The sequence below is a fragment of the Falco naumanni genome, chromosome 1 (assembly GCF_017639655.2).
Source record: "Falco naumanni isolate bFalNau1 chromosome 1, bFalNau1.pat, whole genome shotgun sequence".
NCBI lineage: Eukaryota > Metazoa > Chordata > Aves > Falconiformes > Falconidae > Falco > Falco naumanni.
The window spans coordinates 105,450,355-105,472,400 of NC_054054.1; the positions used below are offsets into that span (position 1 = coordinate 105,450,355).

General features: G+C 51.3%; 2 protein-coding genes across 5 annotated transcripts in view; both read right to left on the reverse strand.

The window, feature by feature from the left end:
* DTX2 (deltex E3 ubiquitin ligase 2) overlaps positions 1-22,046 on the reverse strand; it is a 39,360-nt gene that overhangs the window by 4,089 nt on the left and 13,225 nt on the right. For 2 of the 4 annotated variants that reach the window (XM_040614318.1, XM_040614311.1), the window contains exons 4-5: positions 14,323-14,381; positions 7,128-7,259 (exon numbers count right to left, since the gene is read on the reverse strand). In XM_040614318.1, coding sequence (XP_040470252.1) covers positions 7,128-7,259; positions 14,323-14,381 — 191 coding nt within the window. The remainder of the gene's footprint in view (positions 1-7,127; positions 7,260-14,322; positions 14,382-22,046) is intronic. The other 2 variants (XM_040614334.1, XM_040614327.1) reach the window with 1 other exon arrangement.
* LOC121097393 lies at positions 1,320-6,698 on the reverse strand. The gene is made up of 2 exons (XM_040614346.1): positions 1,967-6,698; positions 1,320-1,842 (listed from the first exon to the last, which is right to left on the reverse strand). Exon 1 carries the CDS (start codon positions 5,518-5,520, stop codon positions 4,564-4,566), a length of 957 nt encoding a protein of 318 aa, XP_040470280.1. The 5' UTR covers positions 5,521-6,698; the 3' UTR covers positions 1,320-1,842; positions 1,967-4,563.

Below are 22,046 nucleotides of genomic sequence, written 5' to 3' on the forward strand. Positions count from 1 at the left end.
GCAGCTCTTCCTTCTCTGTTCTCCATCCTAGCCGGGATGGAGAGCGGGCAGCAAAGAAAATGCTACCAGCAGCCAGACAGGCCACAAGCATCTGTGCCTGACACCCCATGGCCCCACGAGGGAGCTGTACTCCAGCACTGCCCCAAGCTGCTTGGCTGTCGAGCTTGTTTCTAAGCCACTGTAGGACACCGCCTGTGCTTTAGCACAGACAGCACTGCTTCTCCAAACTGCATTGCCACGTGCAACAGCCAGGCACCAGAGCTGTGGGTGTACCTGCATGGCACGCATCTTCAGCTCTCCCCATCCACTTTGGTGTTTTCAAGGAAGATGGAGGGTTCACAAGCATTGCCTCCGCGATTGAAAAAGCTGTGCAACAAGGGACAGCCACACTGAAGCCAGCACTGCGCTGCTCTGCCACCCCAAGAAAGCAACATCTGTCACCAGCACAAAGGGGTGGGTGCTATTTTCTGGATAACCACTTGTCATGACAGAGGCAAACACGGTGAAGCAGGAGGGAAGGACTGCTCACATGCTACAGGTGTCATTAAAGAGGCAAGGACGCGGATGGCACACCCCCCCCCCATCACGTAGGGGCCCCTCGTTCCCTTGAATGCCAGCTCTGCAAGTGGCTAGGGCTATGGCAGCACCTCGACAGACAGCACAAGGTCACCCTGCAGCACAGACAGCTGGGTGAGATGCAACCAGGGAAAAGATGCCTTTTCACTGCAGACAAGCTAGGTCAGGGCGACAGAGGAGAGCAAGGCAGAGCACTAACGTGGGTGGAAAAATCATTTAGCTAAGGAAGACTGATGAACTGGGAGCTGGACTCTCCTGAACGAAAACACAGTCATTAAGATGAGTTATTTTCGGAAGGGGATTCCTGACCATCTCAAAACCCATGATTTATGGCAGAAGTAGCAGGAGGAAGGGATGACTGAGCACACAGAGCAAGAAAAGGAGCCCAGGAGGTGAAGGGATGCTCCCTCCAAGTGCCCGGCAGGAGGAGTGATGCCTGACATCTCAGGCAGCGCAGACCTGTGCGGATCACCCTCTGGAGACCCTTAGCCAGGAAGGTGGTAATAGGATAAAATAAGCATTAAGCCGAAGAGCAACACGGAAGCAGGTGTTTTCCACTTCAGGGACATGCCAAAATCCCCTGGAAAAGCATTTCCAAGAACTGTCACAAGGAAAGCAGGCAACAAACAGGATTCTGGGCAAGCCTCAGCCTTCCAGCTCACAGGCCAAGAGCTCAGCAGTGCCAGGAGCTGCTTCAGGGCCTCATCACCAGATCTCACAGGGGATGCAGCTCCTTGTCCAGTCTTTTCCAAAGGAGAGATATGGGCCCAGGAATCCTCTTTGCTGGAACCTTGCTGGCACACAGCAGATCAAGAGCTGCCAGCCAGGGGATGCAATCGCTCTGAACTGTCTGAGCTCCCGTCAGAGCTCAGCTCGGCGCTTATGCGCCTGTAGTCCTCCCAGCCGACTGTTCTGTGATGTCCCTGCTCCTGGCTGGAAAACACAGGGTGACACTTCCCACATGTGGCTGCTGGAACCTTGCTCTGGTTTGCAACTGCAAGAGACCTTCATGGTCACGTGGGAGATGCAGGCTTCAGCTTCTTCTGCTCTGCAGGTTTTGGAAAGGACTGTGTAAGCAGGGCTAGATGCTACCCACTGTAACTCCATCTGCTTCCATGAGCACCGTATCACGATGACCACTATGCTCTCATTCCTGAGGATCCCGTGCTGCCTGCCAGACTGACCACCAAGCCCTTGTCCACCTGAACCGTGTTTTCTCCAGGTGGCTCCTTCTGAAGTGACCTTCTTGTCTCCTCTGGCTACAGGCTGGAAAAAGCAATGCCAAAAAGATGCACAAACAAGGCGGTGAAGACAGCGATGGAAGTGAGCAAAGGGTGTGTTACACCAGCAGCAACGCCTGCCCAGTACTTGGCAGAACGCCCCAGCTCACCTGCTCCCACCTGCACAGCAGATCTGACCAGCTTTAGAGCAATTCACCTCGTGTTCAGGATGGCGGAGGATGCTCCTTTACTGCAGCCCCTGCTGCACATTTCTCCTGCTGTTGACTTTCCTTCCTCTGTAGCAGCTCATGAGAAATGAAGGAATGACTTGCTCAGGAACTGGCCAGGCTCATTCAGATAAAACCAATGAAAAGAGACAAAAATCCTGCTGCAGAGCCGGGTGAGTGAGTGAGAAGAAAGCTCTTGCAGAGTCTGCGGGGTACAGCAGGGATTTCAGGCAAAGCAAACAGCATTACACCACCTCACCAGCTGGCATTAGGATGGAGCTGGGGGTAACCAGAGAGGCAGAAGAGGGGGATGTAGCCCTTAGCCGTCCTTAGGAAACCCATGCCCGATGGGTTTGCATTGTGGTATCTCTGATCTGTTCCTGTCACTTTGCTGGGATAATGCTCTGATGCATTTAGATCCACCAAGGTTGCCTGGAGAGAGAGACAAAGGGCTGGGGAGCCCAGATGCTTTAGAAAAATCTGTCCCCAACTGCAAGTATTTGAACGTCTAGTTCCAAAGAAGCCTTCTGATGCCAAGAACCTGGTTTCAACAAGGGCAGCAAAACCCACACAGCTTCCCTTGCCTCAGAAGAGAGGCTCTTCCTTTGGCAGACCAGCACATCTGGCAGGTCACATCCCAGCGGCACACCGGGGAGCTAGAAGGCTGGGAGGCACAGCACCCGCCACATATGCTTCAGTGCATGAATTGCTTCCTTACTGGACCATTTGCTCCAGAAGTGTTTGCCTCCAAATCTTTGTTCTAGCATCCCTTGGGATCATCAAAGCCCGTTCAGTCCCCAGAGTATTCTGGATTCAATAGCAGATTGAAAATGCAATAGCAGAATCGACCGATGCTGTTTATCACCAGCTGTCCTAATGCTGTGCTATTGATTTATCTGGGACGTGAAGGAATGTTTACCATTCTTTCATTTACAAAGAAAGGAATAACTTTTTTTTTTTTTTTTAATGCTTCCCCTTCCTCCCTGTAGATAATAAGTTGCTTGCTGAAGCAAGGGCTTTCCGTGGGCAACATTTAACAGATGTGTTTTGAATCCTTGCTCGGCAACCAAATGGTTGCAACAGTAACATGCCTCCTTCTGTATCCCAAAAGGAGCCATATGGTTAGCAGCAGACTCTCTTTTCGATACCCCATGCAGGCCAGACACAGGTTGTTTCTAGTTATCATCACGGACAGTCACCCAAATCTCATCACCTCTGCGCCCCCCCCCCCCAGCCCTGGACTTGTAAAGGCTGGACCTACTGGCCTCAGCCCCCAACAGGGCTGTCCAGAGATCAGGAAGGCGAGAGGAAATTTGGTGTTAAAAATAGGTTTCTCCACATTTAGCATTTCAGCAGGATAACTAAGCGACCAGGCTGCTCTGGCCGTGACACAGAGCATTCCTGTTACTGTAGCCTGTCTCCTTCAGCAGACGGACCCCCCTGGGACCAGTGAGCTGCCCCGACTCCGAGGGACTCCCCCAGTCCCCCCCATCCCACAGGCACTGGCATGATCTGCAGATGGACAGACATCTGGGGATCCGAGTCAGCTGGAATTACTCCCCTCACCTAGCCAGATCCTGTCCTGCTGGGCAGGGAAGGACGAGCGTGCCCCTCTCCTCTCCCTCCGTACCGCAGCACTCCGCGTGCGACTGCCCACCCCAGGGAGGATGCGCAGGGAAACCTCCAAGCCATCAGCACACCCGACCCACACCAACGTCTTCTCCCTTTGGTCCCAACGGCCCTGGGCAGGCAGGGGAGCCCCGGGATGGCCGGCTCCGTGCCCAAGCAGCACACAGTACTTGGAGAGCCAGACAAGCTGCTCGCCTCCCTCCTGGACAGCCGGCCCCAAGCGCCGTCAGTGGCTGCGCCAGCCCGGGGAAGCACAGCACCGTGCCAGCCGGCGGGAAGGCAGCGCTGATCCATCAGGATGGCAGCGCTGATCCATCAGGATGGCAGACGCTGCCAGGCTGTGTGCCAGCACTGGCAGGGCAGTGTCTGCCCAGAGACGACGGCTTCCCCGAGACCTGCAGCACCCACAGCGCAGCACTCATCTGCGCCAGAGACACGGCTGCCAGAACGGCAACAACGTTAACGAATCCTGACTAATTAGCGCCTTTGTTTAACATAACCCAGCTATTCACCACGCTGGCTGCAATTCCCATCAATGCTGCCTCAACCCATGTGGGACCAGGGTTTGCAGCAGCAGGAGGGAGCAAGAAGGGGCTCAGCCGGGGTACGCTGCACCCACCACCCCCTGTTTTGGCACCAGCTGATGTAGTCAGCACACTGATGGGCCTGCTGCTGGATGCACAGCTCCCACTAGAGCTCTCCACGATGGAAAATCCTAGAGGGATGTGGGAGGGGAAAGGGCACGCGATGCAGAAATTCAGGGCACAAAGTGGGGCCCATCTCTGCCTGTTGGCAGCTTCAGGGTCTGTAAAGGGAAAGAGAAGAGTCTGGCCAAGAGCCAGGCTCAGTACTTTCGCTGCGGAACAATGTTTGCAAGCCTGGAGGGGTGTTATTACGAACACAGCTTGTTCCTAGGAGGGACTGAGCACCCTCTTCATGCCGGGCGTCACGCACTCTGCAGGACTGGCATCCCTGCCCCCAGCAAAGGGGATCCAGCATTCTGAAACGAGAGGGGGGGATTTCAGCAACGTAAAATGTAGAAAGGCACTCCTCATGGGCCAGCAGGGACAAGGGCAGTGCTGGCACATCCTGAGCCAGATGAGGATGGCCGGGACAAATCCTGCCATGCCAGATGGAAGAAGGAGCTGCCTGTGCCCCTTCCCTAGACAGTGTCCCATGCTCCTGCTGGTGTCCCCTCCCCGCTCCCTTAGAGCGGAGGCGTCCTGGCCCCAGCAGGTGGCATTGGTGCGCTGGCAGGGAGGTGGCAGCCTGGCCCTGGGACTGGGGGAGGGCACAGCCCTGGGGCTGAGCCAGCTGCCTGGACACCCCCAGGGCCGAGGCTGGTGCCAGTGCTGCCCCAGCACACCCAGCCCGTGGCCAAGGTGCATGCAGCTCCGCAGCCCCGGCTGGCGACACGTGTGAGCCCCCAGGTGCTGCAGCAAGCACCGAGGAACCAGCATCTCACGGAGGAAGAGGCATTGCTGACAGGGTGCACAGCACCTGGCACAGCTACACCCACCCCTCTGCTCCCCTGGCAGGTACCTAATGCGGTGTGTGTTACTCTCACGCCCCAGCCCATGCCCCATCCTCCCCACCTGCCCTGTTTGATGCTCAGCATCACTGCCCTGCCCACCCTGCTCAGAAGTCGCAAGACATACCCTCCTATTAACATCACACCCTTGCAAGCACCCGGGTTGCTTGCACCCACATCTCCTCCGCGCCAGGGAGGGGTTGGATGCTGTGAGCGGTGCAGAGCCCGGTACTGACAGACCCCATGGAGGAGAAGCCACACTGCGGGGTAGGGGGACTGCAGAGGAGCAGGGCTGTGTGTTTGTGGCCATATCTTGCCCTAATACAGCTAATTTCATGCCATTAACCAGCAGCCAGTGACCAACACCTCTGTTTTTCAGGCTCCAGCAGCCACAGGGGCAAGGCAATGCCTCTTTAGAAGGGCCTGGCCTCCGCCCGGCTCAGTTTCGGCACTGTTTGCAGGGCATCCCCACGGCCCAGCCCTCATCCCTGCCTGCGGAGGGCTGCACGGATGCTGCCCGTGCCGGGAGCGAAGCGCCAGGAGCCGCACTACCCTGCTGCCTTGCCAGCTGGCTCTGCCGAGCGAGATCCTCATCCAGCCCCTCCACCATCCACCTCCGCTCAGCTCCTCTCCTTCACCTCCCATTTTCCTTTGCTCCTCCTGTTCTTCGCTGCTTCTCCTGCCGCCCCTGCTTTCTCCTCCCCCTCTATCACACATCCTACTCCACATGTGCTCTCTCCCTCCCTCTCTCCACTTGCATCTCCTCCTCCCAGCGCCCTCCATAATGTGTTTCCGCAAGACACCTCCCTCCACTTTTAATTTCTATTTTCCTTCTACCACTCTTCCTGCCTCCTTCGGATGGGTTTGGACCTCATTTTCCCATCAAGCACAGACTCCAAGGAGAGAGACTGGCACCAACAAACTCCCCAGACAGCCAGGTGCCTCTTTCCCTCCACCTCAGGGATCTTCCCTCTTTCTTAAACGCAAGCATCTCGATGTTGAATACACCCCCACCTCTAGTCCACCCTTTGCTTATCTGAAGGGGGAAGCACCTTGGGTTTGGTGGTGGTTGACCACCCTAGGACACCTGTGCCAGGGTTGGCAAACCACCTCTACGGCTACACCAGGCTGGATCCACACCTACCCCCGCAGAGTCCCAGGGCTGCTACAAGCAGATGGGACCCAGGCTCTAAACCGGGAGCCCACTGACTCTGCGAGGGTGAGGGACGCCAGTGAGATATGAAGAGGAGAAATGAAATGAAATGAAGGCCCTACCCTGGAGGTGGCTCAGCTCAGCAGCAGAGCTGGGGTAACCTGGCCCTTCCTGCCAGGGCATGTCCACCTGAGAGAGCTCCACGCCACTCCCACCCCAGACAGAAGCGGGGAGAACAAATCCTCTGCGATTTGACCTCGAAAGCCCTGTATGACTCAGGGACCTGCTTGTCTGGAAGATCCTTCTCATCCCATGACTCAACTGTGACAAGCACAGCTCACAAGCAAACCTTCTCTTAAGAGCACGTACGGATTAAACGCTTGACGGTCCCTCAGCTCCCAGACTTGTCCCACCAATGAGTCAGAGAAGGTCCTGGTATGTGGATGCCCAGGGCTCCCCAGAGGGTGTAGCGGGACCACAGGGGAGGCTGCAGGAGTCTGACACGCACAGAGAACAACTGGGCTCCTCCAGCTTTAATGATGGATGGAAACAAGGAGAGCTACCACAGGACCGGGTCTACTTTATCTTCTTATTTGACCACCTGTCAGAGACCATGCAGGCCGGAGGAGACGCGTCCTGCTTCTGCCCTTGGTGGGACACACATCATTAGTCAAATCAAAAGAGCCAGGAGGGTAGGGGGAGAGACAAAGGGAAAGGAGGGAGGCAGAACAAGTGCAGAGAGATAAAGAGAAGGAGATGGAAGCAAATATCAGAGTTTGAGCAGGAACTACCTTTCTTGGACACTTTCCTCCCCTCCTTAACTGAGCTGTGTTTTTTAGTGCCTTTATGGGTGCTGGCAGCTTGCGGCACACAGGTGAGGTGCACGGGGAGTCCAGCGGCTGACATCAGAATAGCCGTCATGCCTACAGTGGGTACGAGATCAACATGCAGGAAGGAAACAATGGGGAAATACATTCATTAAAAAAAAACTTTAACTTTTCAAAGAAAATTTAAAAAGATAAAATAAAGCAAAACCCAAGCCCTTGATTCAGAGGACATGAAACATCTGAGAGGCAATGGGGTTGGAGTCAGCACAAGGAGAAGATCCAGAGGCTTTCAGGGGGAGGAGCCCAGGCAGCAAATTAAAGCAGGGAAATATGGGCACAAGTCTTGCCCGTGACCCTCTGCGCTGCTGTGTGAACAGGACTTTCCTCTCTGCCTTGGCTTTAGGGCTTCTCAGGCACAAGCCTGCTGTGGTGCAAAGACCTCCTGCTCACCAGACCCCTGGGAGCAGCCCTGAGTCTGGGGGCCTGAAGGATGAGGGGCATCACCTGTAACCCCTAGCTAGAGGTCCTGCTCAGCTACTCATCCCTAAAGCTACATGTTTCTACTGATGCCCAGAGTGCAGCTGAACTGCCTTCAAACATCACAGCAGTGCAGGGCTGACCACGGGCTGGAGCTGCCCCATGAGCCCCACGGTGGCAGCCCCCCACTCACCCCACACCATCTCCTCCCTGGCACTCCAGTTTTCCCTACCCCCCCCAGCTACAATGCAATTCTCACCCTCCCCCAACCCAGCCAGCTGCAATCATGGGATGCAGTTTGTTAAAGCTAATGAATCATTAAAAAGGACAGCCATTCCCTGAAGGTAAAATTGGCACACAGAGAGCTACAGGACTGATCATGCTGATCTAATGTGATGTTTGCCTGTGAAATACAGGCCAGTTACAAGTCATAACATTTCCAAGGTAGTGTATTGCTCTTAAACTTAGAGTCAAGAAAACACCTGCCTTTGCTTTCTCAAAAAGTGATTTCCCACCTGCAACAGCCATCACCACAACTAAAAAAGAAATACTTATGGTTGCAAAGCAACAGCAGATAACCTAAAAGCCAGTGTTTCCCCAAAAGTTACCTCTGTCAGTAGATTATGTAAAACCACATCCTAATGCTATAGAATTTCTTGCCAGCATCCTGCACAGTAATACATGGCCAAAGCTAAGATTTCTAAGGATTTTCTTTTTTGAAGCCTCTGTTCAGCTGGGTTGGGAAAGGAAGATATAAAAGCACATTTGTTCAGGACAAAAATGAGGTACTTTGCCCACACATGACTGAAAATCGAGTTATGATGGGAAGCATTAGCCAAATTTGTGTGCAAGTGGCAAGACTATTTTCTGCTTCAAATATTCAACCAGTCAAGAACCTGCGCCTTATGACTAGAAATCCCCTGCACAAAGCTTGTGTCGATGCCCCACAAGCAGAACTACCCCTACGCAGCGCCGATCGCATTCTGCTTCTCCTTCGTGTAAGGTCCAAGTACAACAGATATTCCAGAACCTGTTCAAGTCCCTTCCTGATACACAAAGTTGGATGCTTTTCGTAAAACTTTGTCATCTAAGGACCAAAAGACAGACAGAAGGGGTTTTGCAGGATGAGGAGAGGGGCACAGATGAGTGAAGGACTTTCCCCAGGGTTACCCAGGAACCTTTGGCAGAGGTGGGCTGGTCAGAAGAGCAGGCTGCCCAAGGCGTGGTGAAGCCACGTGCTTCCAAATAGGAATAGGTTAACACCAAACCAGGCAGCCGTGGATCACCTTCGTTAGGTACAATCATCGCTGATCTAGATCGGGGATGTAGCTCCCCAGTTCCCAGGAGGTGCAGGGCCAAAAGAGGACTTCAAAGCAGATAAACACTGAGTTAGTACCCCTGACCCTACCAGCAGCACCGTGCTGTTCCCAGCAGGTACAGCTGAGAGTCCCTGACATCGGTACAAGCCAGCAGCCCTCTAACTGAACATCGGAGCCAGAAATTTCACAATCAAAATAACTTCCTTTAAGTCTTGAACTAAAGACCGCAAGACTATTGCGTGCTCTCAACCCAGGTCTAAGCCAGCAGTCCTTCACTACTCCCAAGGAGCCTTAAGGAAGAGTTTAAACGTTCCCCTAACAAAAGCTACTTGTTTTTTGAATGAGCAGAACAACTGAACACCTGAAGCACAGCGACAGCACCAAAGCTGCCACTTGCAGGGGCACCAGGCAGGTACTTTCCCCTCTCAGCAGGTTAAAGGTATCCCCAGAAGAGCAGTACCAACTCACACCAATTAGAGAGCCTTGAGGAACAATATTCTTGAGACAGGCAAGAAGCTGGACCTCCCCACGGCTAGGGGAGATCATCTAAGACAGCCTGACCCACTGAGGCTGAAAAATGCAATTCCCCAGGATTGGTGCAGAAAAGGGAACGGTAAAGTTGTCTCCAAAAAAACCCTGCTCCTAAGCAGCGCGACAGCACTGACTGCAGAGACTGACATTTGAAAAGCAAGTCCAAAGACTAACAGGGATTATCACCACCTACGCACAGCTGACTGATAGGCAAATGCAAAATTAATGCTTTCTTCTGAAGAGATCAATACTGCCTTGCTAGCATTAACATGCAGAGCCCATTTTAAAAAAAGAACATGACAGAAGCAGAGGCTGAAGCATCGACTTCAGACTCTTAATGTCAGAGGACAAAATGTTGCCTTCAATAATCAGACCAAGTGAAGAGCACGAGCCACAGAACCTCAGCCACCCTCTAGCACAGCCCCTCTCATACCTGGAATAACATGTCCGAAACTGCCTGCCAGCATCGTGAATCATCACAAAGAAAATAAACATTTATTCCAGGAACTTTCTCTTTCGTTTCACAAGCTGCAAACGCATCTACAACTCCACCCAGACACACACCGCGCAGGGCAAACGTGGGACCAGGAGAATTACCCCAACCAAATGTTCCCCCACGGACAAAAACTAGCCAAGAAAAGGTAATTTTCCACTTTTACCTTCTGCTGCCTTCGGAAAGACACACAATGAATAATCTTCTGCAGATTCAAATCAAGAGAGCATTCAAAAATGCGGTGTTCTAGTGTTACATTGCTCTTCTGGCTCATCTCAAACCCCAGCAGCAATGCCTCCTTTAAAGTTCTAATACAATACTGGAAATCTCAGCATCTAACAATCCTCCCACAGGTTTGGCGACAAGAGTCCCCAGTAAGGGATCTCCTCTGATCCAAGCCTTACGTGGGAGTGTGTGTTCATACGAAATGCCAAAACAATACACAGACACACATCACATCTGCAGATCGATTCTCCAATTCTGACCTGTGGGACACAATTTCAAATCAGAACTTGTAGGCATCTGCGGAGTTATGTCAGGAGCAGATGTGGCCTTTGACCTGAATAAATTCTCACCTGAACACACAAGAGGAAAGCTCAAACAAGATAAACTTGCCCACATTAAGACTGCTTTGGACCCCCAGGCATTCCGGCAAGAGTTCCTGCCTCTCACTAGCTACCCCAGGAGCTAGAAAAATATTATTAGTAATATTCACACTTTCCACTGGGTTTCTTCCCTGCAAGGACTGCAGGAGGGAAGATACCAAAAGCCTTGCAAAGCATCCTTTGGCACCTGATCTGATCGTATGAATGAGTGCAACAACCACACTCCGAGAACCGCCTCTTTTCTCTTGCTCAAAGCATCTATTTGGCCAGAAGTACGTTACTGACTCCTCGGGGTTAAATTATTTTCACTGGAGCTAGGACAACATCCACCAGCTTTTCTCAGTTTGCTGTGTAAATAAGGGACTTTCATAATATCCTGCGCAGAAGCTGAGCATGGGAAAAAACACCCTTACATAACGTAATGAGCATTGACCACACACTTGCTCACATACCCAGCCCAGCATCCCCCTCTGGCCACCGGCTCTGGCTGCTGATTTGTATTTGCACAGACCTCAGACTGGTATGCCTTTGGTTCCAGTCCTGGATTTCAGCATGTAGAGGGAAAAGGGCAGCGCCTACCTTCAAATAACATGAGAACTCAGAAAAAGCATCGCTCATTTGTACGATTATATCCACCAGCAAAATTATTATGGTTAGTATGTCCCCAAATGCCCCAGCTCTAGGAATCACGCAAGTGAGAAACACTCGGTTTTGTTTAACAAAAAGCTCATTTCCAGTCTTCATCTTAAAAATAGTATTAGAAGGGCCTTCATATGACCTAGCCCACCCCCCAGCCCCAAGGCACACCAGCGAAACTCCATTATCGCCAAGGGATGTTAGTCCAGCTGAACCTTAAACATGAACACTGTGCCAACAGTTTGCTTAGACCTCTGTCCTGGCACTTCACCATACTAACCAAATACTCCTGGGGAAAGATAAAGCTTAACAGACATGTTTCCACATGCACCTTGTAGCAGAAATCGAGGAAGAATAAATTATTTTATTTTTCTTCTGCAAAACATGGTTTTGAAGTCAGCTTCACGATTTCTGGGATACCAAGTGGTGTGTTTAGAAGACGTGGGGTTGACAGTGTTACCAATCCCTGTCAGATCCCCAGGCGCTCATCACACAAACAAAACCCAGCTTCTCATTCAGACGCCAGGACCCCCCACCTCCTGTTTATCCACCAGAAGATCCCTCTGCACCCAAGAGATGCACCTGCAGCATTTCTTGAGATCACCCACAAAGTTCAGGGATTTTCTCTCTCCTGCTTCAGACCAGAGCCAAAGCTGCCAAGAGGCTCCTTGGGTGGAGACCAAGGGTTGTGAGACTTCTGGACAAGCTTCCCAGGATAAAGCCACCTTCAGGTCACATCCCAGACTGCCCTCGCCCTCATGCCATCACAAAGCCCTTCCACCACCGATGCTGAAGGAAGCAGTCATGCGGTGGGGACCAGAGGAACCAAAGGGGCCCAGCCTCTGTGTTAGAGAAGAACCTGAATAATAAGTAACTCAAACACCATCTGCAGGATTTTAAATATGAACAAAATATCACTTCCCAGAAGAGGTTCTAGAAACAGCGAGCAGAGCTTAGAGGGGAAGAAGGTGTCCCTAAAGACACAGCCAATTACCGTTTCAATAAAATTTGGCCTTTTTACCAGAATTCCACTGCTTGCTTTTTACAAGAAATGTTCCCAGAAATTTATTTTCCTTTCACTTGCTAATTAACTTGTCCAGATCTTTCCTCTGCTTCTGCATGATTTTAAGGACAGACTCCAATTCAGCCTTTCCTCCTCCCTTGCCCCTCTGAGGTCTGTCACACTGGGCAGAAGGCAGCACAGCATCGATCAAAGCTGGACCTGAAGAAGATGCAGCCCAGCCCGTGCAGAGCTGCACTCCCCTTGCAACTCAGCGTGCCTCTTGCCAGCTGCCTTGCGGAGAGCTAAAGGTTATCAAAATGAATAATTATTCCCTCTTTTGCACCCCCAGCCTCCAACAACAGAGATATCAATTACAAGCTTAACCATTTTATTTTATTAAATGGCGGTAAACGGCTTATTCTCCTGAGCTCCCCTGCAGCCTTTTATATCTAAATGTGGCACCACAAGGCTTAGATGGACCACACACATTCACCTCTTCCAAATTAACAGTGGATGACCTCTATACATAGACCGAGATCATAATTAACAACATTAACACGGCCTGGATTCACCGGGGCTCTTCAGTTCTTTGCTGTGTTTACCTTTATGTGATTAAGTACCTAATTACATAGGCAATGCTAATAGCAAGGGGATGAAATTCTGAGGTTTTGTAAGCAAAAGGAGTTCTGCTTGAGTCACCCACCTGGACAAGGTGTGAGCTTGACTTTACACCTAATTTCCACAACAACAGATCTGCTAACTGGGACACAGGTGGGCTGCATGCTGTCGAAGGACACCCAGTATTAGTCTATGCAGTGCCCGTTTGGCTACTGAGACATGCAAGGCACAGTTTTCATGATGGTGCTAACATTAAATGACTGGAAACATCAATCCTGGGGACCATTTTTAGGCAGGGTAAAGCCTGACACTCAAGAAGAGATCAATCCCCATCACCTTTCCTGGAATAAAGCAGTAACCATTTTATTTAAGAATGAGAATGTAACTGTCTCCACTTGCTCAGGAGCAAAGTTTGGCACCCAGGGAGCTAATAACCTCAACAGACCACGCATGGACAAGAGCCAGAGGAAGGGAAAGGGTTAACAGATATTCTGTAGTGTCTCCAATGGATACAGAAACCCCCAGAAAATATCATACATCAATTTTTTTCCACTTCTCTACCCCTGGGTTACCATGTTACGATACGATTTTGGCATAGAGAAGACATCTGCTCTCAGCAGAACCCCCGCACCCCCGGGCACCACCACACCAGGGTCCCACAGTTTGGTGCTGGCTGAGTTGAAACAGAGTAAACATGCCGATGGTTTCTGGCATGGAAACGCGGTGGGTTTTGGCATGGAAACGCTTCCACTGAAAGCTGCAAGCGCGAGTTGTTGTTTTCAAGGCAACGCCATTTCACATTTAACAGGCAAATCTACTTTGAAAAGCAGCATTGAAAACTGGCACTTTCATCCCTCCCAGACACACTCCTCGGGTATATTTAGTATTGTATTCACAGGTTTGGATTATAACAAGCAAACCTGTATTCTGCTGCCACAGGAGACAAGGTTTGATTTGACTTCTGCCCCCTCCTTTCCCCAAGACAAGGCATCACAATCATTTTTTAAGCTAAAGACCACCTGAGCTTTTGTAATAAAACCACATTTTAAAAAATCCACATTAAACACCACCTCACACTACCACACCACTCTTTGCCCTTGACTTTATAAAAAAAAAAAAAAAAGCAGCAAGTAACAGCTGGCACTGAGCTTGATCTGTGTGCACCCCTCCTTGCTACTTGCTCATCCAGGTCTACAGAAGATGAATACCCAGCCCCCAAATACACCCACTCATTTGGGGAGCCTTAGGACCAGCGCTGACGAGCAAAACAGTCACCAGGGTTTGACCATCCCCATTCTCCCCCACATTTGTCCTCTTTACCTTTCTGAAAAGTCTTTGGGCCTAAACCCCTAAACGCCAGCATCATTTCAGACTTTTCCTAAAAACTAACAAAGGAACGTTAAGTGCCACAGGAAGGTGAACGGCTTGCTCACGTAATCCTAGAGACAGAGCCAGTACAGCAGAGCAGGATCCTTACCTGCCAGGGCCTGGTTCACCTTGCTGGGTTTGGGCATCTTTACAGGCACGTTTGGGGCACTGGGAAGAGAAAAGAGAAAGGGACACGTTTAACAGCACAGATCAATCATTAACTTTGATTAATGACAGACAACTCAGGAGTGCACTATTCCCTACTGAGTGCCAAGGCCCTGGATACATTAACAGGGATTAATTGCTCAGATAAGCCCCACCTGGGACCCCCACCTGTGCAGCCTTTGCCCACCGCTCCAGCAGCTACATTTAAGGAGTCCAGTCCTTGCCAGAGCTATCTAGTAGGTTTACTTATCTCCAAGGTGGACCTCAGACCTATGTTGTAGGTAGCTGTCTCCAGTCTCATCTCCTCCTAGCTGGATACTGGGTCTGGCTCATTTGTTTCCCCTTGTTGGGGTCTGTTGCTGGACCCTGCTGCCAGTCCCCTGCTCTGATCCTGTGATGCATCTGTGCTCTTGCTCCTCTACTGCAGAGCTTCCAACCCACGCCACAACATGCTGTTGCACCAGCAGGTCTGTGGCAATGAGCACAGAGCCAGCAGCTGCCGGGATACAGCAAAGTTAATCTTAAACATCCCAGGTGACTTCACCTCCAGCCAGCAAAACACCACTGACAACGGTGTGAGCCCCCCCATGCTGGATGAGAAGTTGCAGCTGTACGGATTGAAGGAAACAAGCGTTATCAATCCCCTGCTGCTTTCCAGATGGGGACACTGAGGCAGAGAAAAGCGCCCGAGCACCTGCAGGCCTGGGTTGAACAGAATCAAGCCTTGACTTTCCCTGTGCCTCCAAGGAGTTACTGCAAGATGTGGGAACAAGGAAGGAAAGACTGAGGGAGACTTAGAAGAGTTTAGCACCCACCTTCCTTTGCAAGTCAAAAGGATTTGGACACCAAACATCCCCTTTGGGTTCCTAACCTACTTGTTTCGGCAGTGTTTTCCAGCACTGGGAGCTGCACCTCAAGCTGGTTTGGGATACGTGGGCAGCCTAGGTCATGCAATTAGCTGACGGAAGGAGTTAGGATGGAAAGGGCGAGCGGCAGCATGAAAGCCAATGAAGGGAAAGCAAGCTGGATCCACACAAGCAGAACAGGAACATCTGAAATCCAACATGCTGGCACTGAGAAGCCACCCACAGACTCCGTCTCAGGTGGCACACGTGCCTGGGATGGATACGGGCTCATGCACACCAGCTGCAGTTAATACACAGTGCATTCAGACAACCCTCTCCAAGGGCTCTCCAAAATTACATCAAACCTCTCCACCTTCTTAGGAATTCACAGAGACTAAGATGGTAAGTGCCAAAAAAAGCATCACACAGGTCCCTCCTTTCAGCCTTGCTAAAATCTTTGTCCACATTTCCATGACAATGACCAGAGCTAAAAAGAGTGACACATGGCCGTCTGCCACCCTCACAACAGGGATGCATCCCCACCTCCCTCCTCTCCTACCTGCTGTGGTTTGAGATAGGCTCCCACATGGGTGCTGAGCTCCCTGAAGAACACCCTGGGCAGAACCCAGGCCTTGGTGTGGTGCTGACAGCCTGGCCAAGTGAGACCAGCTCTCCCAGACACTTAAAAAGCTCTCCAGACTACAGAGATTTCCCTTCTGTCTCTTTCAAAGACTGTATTTTCCCCTCTGCTGCCCCCAATTTTGCAATGTCTTCAAATGATGCAACAGCTTGTTCTTGCTACAGCCCAATTCAAACCCACCAAATACAGTGGAAATCCTTCTCTCAGTTTCAAAAGGCTTTGAATCAGATGCAGTGACTCCTCTTTATGACTCTTCCTCTTTCCTGATTTAGCCTCTTTGTCACAGCTCTTCCTCAGGTATTTCCCTCCTTCTCTATCTCATGCCTTTGTTTCATATCTGCTCCTACAAGCCTCTCCAGATGATAGCTAGTAGTGGGGATGCTCCCTGTCCAGCTGCAGACAAGGAGGGTATTTGAGGACCAGATAATGAAAAGGAACTGGAGAGACCTGCTCCCAAAATTCAGAGGCATCAGACCTCATCTCCCAACATCATCTCCCAACCTCCTCCAACCGAGCAGCCAAGACAACAGGGTGCCTGGGCACCCCTTCCACCCCAGTCTGTGACCCTGCACGTGTCTGAGACTGAAGAGCTTGTGCTTCATCACACCACGAAGCACAGCTGTTACTTTGGGTACCTGTGGAAGATAAAAGAACACCAAAGCACAAAAGCTGAACCTTCTGCTCTGCCAGGAAAACAGACGGGCAGCAGGGGTTCCCTCCAAAAGGCCAAGCACAGGGTCACAGCCTGAGGCTGAAGAAAGCAAACTCGGAGCTGCCCTGGGAAGGGGATCATTGGTAACCACGCTTTGAGAAGACCAGCAGAGAAATTCTTCACTCTTCTGCATTGCAAGGTTCAAGTCACCCCAGAGCTACAGCTTCTACAAAGTTATCCTGGTTTTGACTGGGATAGATTTAATTTTCTTCCCAGTAGTTGGTGCAGTGCTGCGTTTTGGATTTAGGGTGAGAACAGTGTTGATAACACACTGATGTTTTAGTTGTTGCTAAGCAGTGTTTACACTAAATCAGGGACTTTTCAGCTTCTCACGGCACCCTGCCAGCGAGCAGGCTGGGGGACACAGGGAGCTGGGAGGGGACAGCTGACCCCAAATAACCCAATGGATGTTCCATACCATATGACATCATGCTCAGCACATAAGCTAGGAAGAATGCTGCTTGGGAACTTGGCTGGGCATTGGTCAGCTGGTGGTCAGCAATTGCATTATGCATCGCTTGTTTCGTATATTTCATTTTTTATTATTTTCCTTCCCTTTTCTGTCCTATTGAACTGTCTTTATCTCAACCCACAAATTTTACTTTTTTTCCATCCAGTTCTCTCCCCCAGCCCACTGCAGGGGAGGAGGGCGAGCTGCCTGGCAGGTTAAACCACGACAGAAGTGAGAAGAGCCCTTGAGATCTGCAGAGGAAAATGAATAAGCAATTGAGGCACTTGCAAGCAATCAAGTTTTGGAAGCTGTGAGTGCACTGCAGATAAATTACTACCCATCAGCCAGGAAACAGTCACTGATCAGCTGCACTCCTGGTGTAAAGGCAAAGTGTGTCAGCTTTGACTGCTGGAGGCTTTAAGCCAACTGATGTGATGATGGAGAAACCAAATATTTCTTATTTCACACGGGCTACGCACACGCACATTCAGTTAGCAGCATTTCAGCTAACAATGTCGTAGGATGTGCTGACCCATCCGCTCAACACCACGTGAGTGTACCGGCACAGATGCAATCCCTTTTACATCTGCAGAAAGCCCAGACCTAAGGCGGATGAAATCAAGGGAAATCCACACTGCTCTGAGGTACCTCTGCCACCACGCTGCCTGGGTAGATTTGCAGTCACAGGGCATGGGAGGAAGTGTTGCCACACTAAAAAAGGTGCAGAAACACTACTCAAGAGCCTACCCTGGGCCTGAAGAGGGGTTGTGTTTTTTTTTGGAGGAGGAAGGGGAAGAGGTAAAAAGGAAGGATGTTGCTGTTGTGGTATAACACAGGCTGTGTCTCGACTCCGAGCACAGGCTCACCAGCAGCATGAACAGACATATTTAGTCCATCAGCTCAGACTCAAACTACTCCAGTGTCGCCGTACCAGTGCTGGCTTCTTGGGAGACATGGAGCCAGGCGCGAGTGAGGTCCTGCGGATTTACACAAGCTGGGCTCAGTTAGGAGAAAACTTGATGCAGGCAGGCTGGTCGGGGGGTGGGGGCTCTCAGGTAAGGGAGGTCTGGAGAGCATCAGTGCAAGAGCAAGCACTGCAGTGCAGAGAGATGAGAGGGATTCACAGAGACAACTGCTCCTGCTGCCTCTGCTGCCCACAGACAAAATTTCTAACCAGTCAGTGCCTTTGACTCCTAGCCAAACTTTCAGGCTGCGCTTGCAACACCTGAAAGTCAATGCCCGAACTCTCTGAACGTTTCCTGGTATCAGTTTCTCCTCCCTGTTCCAGTTTTGTCCTGCCATTTGCTGCAGCTCCTGCTCTCCCGCTGCTCTGTACGCTGCAGAGTGCAACAGCATTCACCAGGTTGTGACGAAAGGGACACAAAATAAGATGCTATCCTCAAAGATTCAGCAAGAAGATCCTGATAAGATTTCCCATCACCAGCTTCCCGGCAATCTGCTACGGGGGGGCAGACAGGGCAGACTGATATTTCAGCATGACAGAACCACTTGCTTCTCCAGAATTTCATGATACTGCAACACCAGTGAGACAGCAAAGCACAAGACCAGAGAGGAAGCATGGCATCCACGGCTGCTGCCACTCCAAACACTGGGCAGCCAGGTTTGAGCTGAACATCACCTAAACCACACGTACAAAATATTCCAATGGAGCTGAAGTGGGGAATTCTGTAACAAGTCATCCCTTCCACCTGATACAGCCCTTTCTTCCTTCCTCTCTCCCGGTACACCAGCCAGCCACATATTCCTGTACTGTGGCATCTTCGTAGCCCTCTGGACCATAGCCAACGCTTCTCCTCCCACATCAGGGCTGCATCCAGCCCTGCCTCACATTAACACCAAGTGCTACCACAACACCTAAAGGTCTAACCTCCCTCCCAGGGCTTACAATGACACTAATGACTACACAGCAGCTCCTTCCCTACCTTTCTTCTCAAGAAGATGCCGAAACCCAGACCAAGTCCCTCTAAAGGAGGATCTTCTGGTGCACCACACACAGCCACGTGGATCTGTGGTTCTGCTCCTGGCACCAAGCGTAAGAGATTCCCTCCTTCCCACTCAGGAAGATTGCCCAGCAGCAGAACCACACCAGCTAACAGGGCTGTGGGACAAGTCACAATGGGCCCAGCAGAACCAGCACAGAGCAGTGCCCCTCCTCACCCCCCAAGGAGCTCATGGGTATGCCTATCTATGGCAAAAGCTGAAAGATGCAAAGGAGGCAAGAGAAAAAGGAAAGGGCCTGCCCAGGTGTCACTTATTCCTGATTTCAGTGACACAGGTTCTGGTCCCTCAGTTATACCTCCTGGTGTTACAAAGCACTGACCGTGGGTCATTCCCCATGGGAGATATGGGGGTGCAGCACCAGACCCTTCTTAGGAACACAATACTGTAAGCATCCTTCCTCAGTTCCCAAGACCCGCTCCCCATGCTTTTAAACAAAATCCTTCCCCCCCTCCCCAAGCTGCCTGCCTTAGTTGTAAGCACAACCTAGACCAGCACCCAAAGCTGCACAAGCTCAGAGGAGCCAGCATAGTACAGCAGGGATTTGTCTGGCTGGGGCACTAATTAATATATCCCCCAGAAGATTGCTTCCTGCAGCTTTACTTGCTCATATTACAAGCAGGGCACTCCTTACAATGTTTTAGGAGTGTCCTTCTATGTAATTAGCCAGCACTGGAGGGGGGGGGGGGGGGAGCAGAACAATGGGGTAGCTCTTGCCCCAGGGATGGATGCTTTCCCATACAGAGTGGGGAGGATCATGCCAGGAGGTGGCTGGGAGCCTGGGGAGCTGACCCCTGCCTCACTGATCCAGTTAACAGCGCTGATAGAAGCACACAACCCTTGATGTGACATGCTCCATCTGCAGATTTCAGTGCCGTCTGTGAGAGGCCAGATTCATCAATTGCATTTAATACACGGGAGGAAGCTAATGCATGAAGCAGCAAAATAACTTGCCCACATCTATTTAATACATTAGCAGCACAGCCAAGGATATTAGCATCTGCTTAAGCCTTGGCGCTCCTCACTGAGTTTTCCAGCGACTTTGACCCTCTTTAGAGCATGGGGAAATTAATCCTGCATTTTGAAGTGCTCCACCCTCTCTCACACCAACATCCACCCTCCAGCAAGCAGGAAATGTTTTTAATCACCGCCAATGCCACAAAAGCTCAGGCATGCCTGTGCTACCAGCAGCCTGTACTGGGGGCTACTCCTGCCTGCCTATTAGAAATAACTGTCACAACCCCAACAGGGAGCTCAGCAGCTTTCCCGGATGAACTACACCTCTTTCTCAGCCCTGCAGGAGAGACGTTTGCTTCAGTGCTGCCATTTTTAGCTGTGTTTCCTGAAGAAACTGGGTGTACGCAATGGCACTGTCTCTCAGTCTCTCCCTAATAGCTTCTGAGCCCTTCTGAGTTGTAGCTCAGCCGAAGCCAGGCCATCCCTGCAAGCTTTGTGAAGATAAGCAGTTTTGTAAAAGCAAGTAATCTGCCAGGGCTGCTCTGGGGCCAAAGGCTGCAGGTTGAACACAACACAACCTTTATTAGACACCAGAGGATCCACCGTGGCCCACTGCTCCCTTCCCTTTGGTCTCTGAGCATGGGCCAGCACAGGAATTGCATATCACAGCTAAGATGAACGAGCAATACTGGCCACTGGACACAGACAGAAACCCTTGGTGGGATAATTAGTGCAGGATAATTAGCGCTTCATCTTTATCTCCACAAAGGCCACACTATTTGATGATGCAGGAGGAGATGCAGGAGGGGAGAGGGCAGTGACTGCAAGGGAAGGGGAATGAACCACCATGCCATGCCAAGTCCAGCTAAGGGGGAAGATGGGGAACCTAGGGAGTAAAATAACGCAGGAATGTTCTGGGCTTAGGAATTAAATGAAACACATTGTTAGAGTTTTCTACTCAGGTTTCCCCTAATTCACAGAAATTAGAGTATTTTCTGCTGGAACATGGGTTTCACGAGGCTGAAACTGTAACCCCAGCCAGGAACAATTACACTAACCCAGCGGCATTTCCGACTCAAACCCAGCACGGGGGTGACAGGGGAAAAGCCATCTCAAGCTGTCAGCTGGTGCTGAAAAAGTCCCAGCACTGTACTGGGAGACAGATTGCCCCATTACATGCATTTGTCTGTCTGGCAGGGAGGAAGGAGAACACCCCTGGCAAAATTAATCCCAAAGGACTGGAGACCCAGACATTGTCCGTCATCCCCGAAGGGCCACCAATGCACATCTTTGTCCGTTTGGGTGAGCCCCCAGCTGCTGCCACCCTCGGGGCTCAGCACACAGCCACAGGCTGGATCTGCCACCCGCGCACGCTCCTGCGGTGGGTATGGGAGACAGACAGATAAATCTAGTGGAAAACACTGGTGTTAATGAACAGAAAGCGGGTTGTAGAGATGAAGATGGCTCCTAACATCCTGCCTGCAAAATCACCTCCCCAACGAGCCTGTAGCCAGGCAATTGCACAGCAGCATCCCCCCATCTGGGCCATGCTTGGGCTCCACCAAGGGTTCATATCACACTCACCACGGCAAACCTGGGCAGCGTACCCATGCTCCGGGCACACTTACACCCCAGCAAGGGCAGAGCCAGGAGACTGAGGAGCAAGGCTCACAACGGGGAGGTGGGTGCAGGGTTTGCACAGAGGGTGTGTCTGTCACACAAGTCTGCCGGCACTTGCACACTCATTTCCAAGTGCCCCAAGAGCTGCCACCTTCCCCAAGTGGCATGTTCTGCTGTCCCCAGCAAAGATTTAACCGTATGATCCTTTTGCATCCTCCCCCCAAAAAAGCTGGCTTAGCCAGGGATTATTGCCAAGATACCAGCCACCTCACTCACCCCTTGCACACCACCAACAGCTGCAAAACAGGTTGCAACAGCCAGACCTTGACCAGCCATGGCATTGCTCATCCACAGCCAACGCTGCCACCGGTACCGCAGCAGTCCCGGTGCGCCGGGGGGGCTCTGCCCTCTGCTGCCGTCCCCA